Here is an 8082-nt window from a genome sequence, read left to right as displayed (position 1 = left end):
GCAGGAATGTTCCCTTTTCTCCGCATCCTCGCCAGCACTTGTCGTTTGTTGATTTGTTGATGATAGCCATTCTGACAGGTGTGAGATGGTATCTCATTGTTGCTTTGATGGAAAAGTAATTCTTTATGATTCTAAATGCTGTGCTTTCTCCCGTTGGCTCAGCTTTCAGTCTATCAGGAGTCCTAGTCCAGTGTGAGTTTTATGCTGAATACACATCACTGAGATAGGAACTAACTGGTTAACTGCCTACTGCTGGACCGCGAGTTTACCTATCGGTCTGTGATGTGGGTCTGTGATGTGGGCGTATATAACTGCGTCCCCCTCACATCTTTGTAGACTTGGACAGACTTTTCTCCTGGCCAAGGACATCGGGGTCCTCAGCATGACAGCACCTCTCACCCTCTCTTCACAGAGTTCAAGTTTATTCTGCACCTGAAACATTCTCCCGTGAACCTCAGCCAAACTGGAAAACTGCTCGAGAACCATTTGCTCCCGTGGACCCTCCGCGGACCGGTGACCCGTGCTATGGAGAAACCACTAGGACAAGTGCTTACGCTGCACGAGGCCGCCCACATCCACTTGGTCCCGGGGCCCAGCTTCTCTGTGGCCAAGGCGACCCTGCCGCCAGCAGGTAAGGGCTGCTTTGGGTGCTGTGTCGCTTCCTCTGCTTCCGTGAAAATGTTTCCTATCCGTCCAGGTGCGGCCGTCTCTCAGGGAGCAGGTACCAGTGTGTCCAGCTGACCGGCTGCCCATGTTCAGTGATGGGCAGGATGCCGAGGGCTGGGCTGGCAGGGCCTTCGCTGGGCTGTCTTTGCAGAGCTTTGCTGCTGACGTACTTGGGGTCCCGGGCAAAGCTCTGCATGGGGGGCATGACCCCATAGAGGTAAGAAAGGCTTGTGGGACTGGAGGTGTGGGAGCCGCTCTGTGACAAGGGCTCCCTGGGTGGCACTTCGGGGGACCTGTCTCCGTCGCCGTAGGTGCTGGGAGTGACCTGCCCGCTGCGTCCTGCCTGGGTGCGTGGGGTGGGGGTTGGGTGGCTGAGGGCCACCCCAGAAATAGGCGGAGCTGATCTGCCTGCACCCGCAAAGCTCCGCCTGCCAGGTACGCGGTACTTGAAGTTGGAGGGCTCAGTGAGTCCCTGTCTGAGTAGGGACCTGCCGTCCGCGCCGTCCAGGCTGGCTCCGCCCGGCTGGGGCCCACCGCGCAGGTGCCCGGCTGCACCGCTGCTCCTGCTGGCACTGGGCCTCGGTTGCGATTTTGATGGGTTTGCACTGAATCTGTAGACTGCTCTCGGTAATATTGCCATTTAGCTGAGTTACTGTATATTGACTGCTTATCTGTTTAGTCCTCACTACTACGTATTTGCTTTATGTGTTTGAAATGATTCTATAACGAAACCACACGACCTTTTCTCCTTGCTGCCTGCTTATTTTGGTCCGTGTTTGAGATCCACTCCTGTTGTAGGGCAGAGTCCTAATGGCCTCATGTTCACGACTGTATAGTATTCCATTGTGTGATCACACAGAATTCTTCATACATTTTCCTGCTGGTGGATATTTAAGTTGGTTCCAATGTTTATAAAATTGGTTCCAATTAAAAATTGTTTATCATAAAAATATATTATACTTTATATCTTTTTTAAAAAACAACAACAACAAATACTCCTACTCTAGATGCACCTGTACGTCTCCTTGGGCATCTGCAAGAGTCCACAGAGTGAGGCAAAGCTTATGTACATCTTCAACTTACTAGCTGCTCTCCAGTGTAGCAGTTTAAGTCTGACTTGCGTAGGTTTTCTAATGTTACACTGTTCTTGCATTCCAGAATTCCTTCCCTATTGTGTTCTAACATCCTGTTCTTTTAAGATGCTGGATTTGCATAGTGGGTATTTTCGAAGCCTTTTCGCTCCTTGACACGGAAGAGGGCTGCGCTACTCCCACCGCAGGTTGTCCCGTACAGAGTCCTACCTATTCCCCCTCTAAGCCGACAGTTTGTAAAAGATGCAAATCATTTCTTCATTGAAGATTTGGCAAAACTCACCTGGAAAACCATCTGTGAAGGTGTTTTGCTGGGGGGATGAATCCTTGACCATCATTTCAATAATTTCTAAGATTATTCACTGTTAAATGACTTAATTTTGATTTCTTAAATTTTTCCCCCATTTTATCCTTTTACAGCTTTAGTGGTATGCACACCCTTTAAAATCTCTCCTCTGTAAGAGTAGTTGGTCCCCTCATCCCTAATATTGTTTGTGTCCTCTTTCTTCCTGCCGAAGGTCTGCCTCTTTTATGGGTGTTCCTAAAGATTCGGCTTTTTAGTTATTTTCTTGTGGCTGCCATAGTTTCCCATCTATTGATTTCTGGCTGTCTTATTAATATTTTCCCTTGACTTACCTTGGGTTTGTTCTTTTTGTATACGTTTAGTTGAAAAGCTTTAGTTTATTTTCAGGTATTTTCCTCATAAATTCACACAAGGCTATCTATTTGCCTCTGAGTACTTCTGTGGCTGCTTATTTCATTTATATTCTGTGATCTTCCTCCCCCCATAAAAGCAGTTGACTTTATACCTCTGAGTACATCTTTGGTTGCATCGCACTGTCTTTTATTGGCAGCAGACTCCTCATTCAGCTTTAAATACTTTATAACTTACATAATTTATCTTTAATTCATTACTTGTTTTAATACTTGCAATTATGTGGATCCCAGGAGCTAGATGTCAGCGATTTATAATTTTCCTAGAGGCCTGATGCAAGAAATTCGTGCAAGGGGCTCAGCCCTCGCAGCCCCGGCTGCCTCACGGCCCCGCCCACTGGCCGTTCTGCTGTCCAGTCTAATTAGCATATTAGCTCTTTATTATATAGGATTATAAATGATTGCATTGTGGCTATTAAATCTGATTGTTGAGTTTCCCTTTATGACCTAATACATGTTCTGTTTTCATGATGGCTCTGTGTTTGGGCAGAATGTACATTATTTATTTGTTGGGCATAAAGTCCTGTACATACCTATTTGATCAGGTTTGCTATTACATTATTCATCAAGATCCTTATTTTGAGGACTTGATCTTTCTGTTCCTGAGTTAGGTTCCATCTCTAGCACCACTGTGACTCTTTCCATTCCTCCTTGCTTTAAACATTTTTAATTGTTGTTGTTAAAGTGTGTATTTAGGGCATCTGCATGTAACAGAGCACTACAGTGCTGTGGCCCCTGCCAGATCCATGGCGATGAGAGGTGGGCTCCGTCCCTCCCAGCCTGGGGGCTGTGGTGTATGTGGCTGATACTGACCGTGGGCAGGCAGGGCTCATAGATGCCTTGAACTCCTTCACTATGACCATGGCAAATGGGCACACCTGGACCCATGTCCAACTCTACTACTTACCATCTGCATCCTCTTGGGTAAGAGACCTGACCTCTTAGCGCCTGTTTTCTTATCTGTCCATTATCAGAAGGATTTATAATGATATTGCATAGTTATATTGTGGCCAGTATGCAATCAGTGCTCAATAAATGGGGGTGCATGTTATGGTCTCCTGTGGTAGGGCCAAGATATCTGGAGATATTTAGTGTCTTGGTGATCATGCCTGTAGGTTAAGACAATTCCCAAGGGTCCTCCTCTTCCAGGAAGCCCTCAGATAGATTCCTGCCCGCCACCACCTTTCACCGCAGCCATGAGCATCTCAAGGGCTGAACCACAGAACTGAGGGTCACACACATTAATTTTCCCTGAAGATCCTCTTTGTCCAGTTTCCAGTAAGAAGGGCGAGGTATGTCCGATTTAGACACTTCAGAGTCGTGGGCTCGGGAGACCAGAGGGGCTTTTAGAATGGGGCTTTAAGGATGGAGTGGGAGTAATCATCTCATTAATCTGGACAGAGTAATCATCTCAGATGATTTGGCTGGGACCAAACTTAGGTAAGAGTCTGACTTTCCTGTCCATTTTGCCACACAACCTGTGACCAAGAAAAGTGAATTCAGAAGTCAGGAGCTAAATGTTTTTTGTTAATACAAAAGTACCTCAAAAATTCCCAGTTAATTTTCACTTTCATTTTTTATTAGGATTTTTTCTATTACTCCCTAGTTATTCGAATTGAAAGCTTGGAACATTTGTTTTTTAAGTTCACTAAGTTTCTGAATTTATTGTTTTCTGAACCATGTGTTCAAGGCTATACATTTTCCTCTGGGCACCTCTTTGGCTGCACTCCAAAAGTTTCATTACATAATACACTCCTTTGTGTTCTTTCTTTAAGCCCATGCTTCATTTAGAAATGCTTTAACACATTGTTTGCGGGTAGTTTTGATCGCACGCTAACAGGTGGCGTAGGCCATTTTTGCTAATTTTTTGTGCAAATGACAACGTTCAGTAAAATTACAATAACTTTAGTTTACGTATTTATACGTTACCTGCATTCTACCGCTAGTCTATAAAAAACGTATTAATACGTGTCCTGTGCTCTACTACACTGGTAGAACGTATAAATATGTTTCCCGCATACAATGTGTTAAGATTTCCCGCATTGGGTCTTTTGGGGGAGGCAGACTTTAATTACATAATCTACTCCTTGGTGCCAAGATCAGGTTATCTTAGTTAATATTTGTTTTTTGGAATTTGTAAAGATGTCCACTGCTGCCCTGGCCAGGTGGCTCAGTTGGTTGGAGCACTGTCCAGTGTATTGAAAGGTTGCAGGTTCAGATTCCCAGTCAGGGCACATGCCCAGGTTGTGGATTCGATCCCGTCGGGGTGCATGCAGGAGGCAGCCAATTGATGTCTCTCTCTCACACTGATATTTCTCTCTTCTTTCCGATCTCTAAAAATATCCTTACCCATGTCCTTGGGCAGTGGTCGGCAAACTTGTGGCTCGGCAAACCGCAGCTCACGAGCCACATGCGGCTCTTTGGCCCCTTGAGTGTGGCGGTATTTTGTGGAAGAGCCACACTCAAGGGGCCAAAGAGCTGCACGTGGCTCGCGAACCGCAGTTTGCCAACCACAGTCCTTGGGTAAGGATAAAAAACAAAAACAGAGTCCACTGCTGGTTTTTCTAAATGCTGATTTTTCATAGATGGTCCATGAATATTTGAGAATTTGGGGAATATGGAATTTGATCAATCTATTTGACTAAGTTTATGAATGGTGGTGTCACATCTTTTATATACATATTTTTGAATACGGGACCTGATGGTTTCTTAAAGGGATGACCCACCCTTTCCTAGCCTGGACCCGTCCTCACTAAGACCACCCTTCTCATCCCTGGAGCTTGTGTGTGACCGGAGGGGGCGGGCGGGGGGGGGTGGGGCGTGTCTTTCATCCCATCTCTGGCTTCTAGTCAAGGTATAGACAGGGAATGGTTCCCCCTGCATCCCCCGGGCCTGACCCTGAGGATGGGCCCACTCACCGGCTAAGAATAGTGCTCCTAACCCAGTGCTGCCTTCCGTGGGCTCAGCTCCATCACCGGCCCTTCTGGAGAAGGCAGCGTGGCTGCAGATGAGACTGACCAGACCCTGAACCCCAGCTCCAGCTTCTGTGTGTGTGACTCTGGGTGAGTGCCTGCCCCTCTCTGAGCCTCAGTCTCCCCATCTGTAAACTGGGCTGATGCTGCCCATCTCAGAGAACTGGCTCCTGGTAGGTGCTCAATGGTCATCACACTATAATCAACAAGAATAACTATTACCAAGGAGGCCGCCCTGTAAGACCAGAACGTGGATTCTAGGTTCAAATCCCGCCCCTTACACACTGTGTCATCTTGGACCAGCAACACCACCTCTCTGGGCCCCGCCCCTCACTGGACTGTCACACGACGGAATGAGAATACAGCTTCCCAGGCCCCGGCCCGCCCTGGGACAAGATAGGACAGACGGGGGCACGACAAAGATGCCACCCACGGCCGAGTTCAGACGATCTTCCTTTAATACAAAGTCGATATATCTACATACACAAGGTGGGAAACCACCCAGCTGCTTCCGTTTGAATAAACAGTGTCGAGAGCAGCGACAGACCTGCTCTGGTACAAAGAGGAAAGCTCGCTCGCTCAGGGGTGGGGGATACTGTCCTTCCTGCTTTTGCCCCAAAACTGCCCCGGAGTCCCGGGGGGGAAGGCTCCCTGAACGGGGGCAGCACGCAGCCTCCCTGTCCCCGAAAAGGCAGGACCTCCCGTTCTGTTCGTTCCTCCTCCTCGGGGCGAGGGGTGGGAGTTCGGGCTGCAGTGCCCACCCCTCCACCGCCCACCCTCAGAACTGTCCTTGATATGTCTGAGAATTTAATCATTAAACAAAAAGAGAGAGAAAAAAAAAGGAAAAAAAACCAGGAGCGAAAGGCCGTCCTATTCTCGAGTGAGGTGGGGCTCCTGACGGCGGGAGAGAGGAAGAAGCCCCCGAGGCCGGCTGGCGGGCGCAGCCGCCACACAAGAACGCTTCCTACCGTGAAAAACAGACTGTGAAGGTAACAGGAATAAGAAGGTTTTTCTTTTTAAATCCATCGACTGCAAGTCACTTCTTTTTTTCAGTTTGTTTCTTCTTTTTAAAAAAAAATGGGAAAAAAAATACGCTATTTAAAAAAAAAGAAAATGTCACTGGATAGTTACACGGAGAAAAGAAAGCTGAATTCTGCCCTCCCAGCCCGGCGCCCCCGGAGTGCAGGGCTGGGAGGCTCCCTGGGGGGGACGAGGGGTCAAGTTCGTGGCCCCTGCCCTCCTCTGGTTCTGGGGAGAACCCCCATTGGCTCACCACCCCCCACCCCCCACCCCGGAACTGCTCATTTTGGAATCGGAAGGAACGAGGAATAGGTTGCATAGTGGTCAAAGCTTCCCAGGTACTCCAGGGCGGCCTGGTAACAGAACTGGTACTCGTCCTGCGGGGGGAACGGGCTCAGTCAGGGCTCTCCTGCTCCGACACCTCCCCGGGCGCCCCCGGGCCCCAGGGCCGCCACCCTCCTCAGCCTGGCGTGTGCCCCTTGTATGGGCTGACTCTCCACCCGAACGCCCTCCCCCGTCTCCGCCTGGAGGTCATGTACATCCTTTAAGACTTGGTTGCTCAGCCGCCCCAGCCGCCCGCTCCTTCAGGCTGGGAGTCAGACTCTGCCCGTCTCTCCAGAGGGTTTGGGGACATTGTGAAAAGACCCAACGGGAGTGCGGTCACAGGGAAGACCCTCCCCACGCGAGGGCTCAGTCTCCCGGTCGGGGAGCGGTGGGATCTCAGAATCCGTGCCCGTCCTGGCTGAGCCATGAACTTGCTGCGACTCTGGGACTAGAGTGGGCCCCTCTGCGTCCACTCCAGGGGACACTCCTTGGCTCTGGACTTTTGTGTCGAGACTTGACTAGCCCCTTCCAGCCCAAAGCGGGAGGCATTGAGGGCCGCCCATTCACAACGAGCCCACCTCACAGAGGAGGAAACTGAGGCTTGGGAGACAGAGCTTCCAGCCGGGGCGCCTCCCCGCCCCTGTCTCACCTCGGTCTGCACCATGGCCGGCCTCTGGGTCCGCAGCATCTTCACCGTCTGGAAGATGTCCACCACGCCCTCGTACCGCATCCGCTCCAGCACGATGCTGAGCGTGATGAAGACGCCCGTCCTGCCCACGCCGGCACTGTGGGGGAAAGGGCAGCTCAGGGGCAGGGGCGCGGGGGCCCCCGGCCCCCCAGGCACGGAAATAGCTCAGACTGGACCGCCCGAGGCTGATGGTTAGCCTCCTCGGGCCTCAGTTTCCCCGGCCAGAAGGTGGGCGGGGCTCAGGGAGCAGCGCACCTGCAGTGGACGGAGATGGGGCCGTCCTGGCCGAACTGCTCCTTGGTCTTGTGCACTTGGCCGATGAAGTCAATGAAGCCCTCCCCCGACTTGGGCACGCCCTGCTCTGGCCAGTCCGTGAACTGGAACTGCCGAACGGTCCGCGACTGGCCGTCCTGAAAGGAGGAGAGCCCCATCTCGCTACTGAGGTGCGTGGAGGCAGGGCTGCTTCCCGTCCCGTCCCCGCCCGCCCTGAGGACTCACGCACCATCTTTCCCCGAGATGCTCCTGTCTCATTGCCAGCAACACCTTCCTCCCATCTGTGTCACCATCTCCCATGGGCACTGTCCACGCCCCACCGCCCAGCTGCTCC

General features: G+C 50.7%; 1 protein-coding gene across 1 annotated transcript in view; it reads right to left on the bottom strand.

Moving 5' to 3' along the window:
- Positions 1–6777: 6777 nt before the first annotated feature.
- LOC102753910 (tyrosine-protein phosphatase 13-like) overlaps positions 6778–8082 on the bottom strand; it is a gene marked incomplete at both ends in the record, with an annotated part of 5551 nt that continues 4246 nt past the window's right edge. The window contains 2 exons of the mRNA XM_015566905.1: positions 6778–6840; positions 7437–7572. Coding sequence (XP_015422391.1) covers positions 6778–6840; positions 7437–7572 — 199 coding nt within the window. The remainder of the gene's footprint in view (positions 6841–7436; positions 7573–8082) is intronic.

Source organism: Myotis davidii, unplaced genomic scaffold, assembly GCF_000327345.1.
Source record: "Myotis davidii unplaced genomic scaffold, ASM32734v1 scaffold551, whole genome shotgun sequence".
In the NCBI taxonomy this organism is placed as follows: Eukaryota; Metazoa; Chordata; class Mammalia; order Chiroptera; family Vespertilionidae; genus Myotis; species Myotis davidii.
Note: the sequence above shows the minus strand (reverse complement) of the source record. Positions and strands in the feature narration are given on the sequence as shown.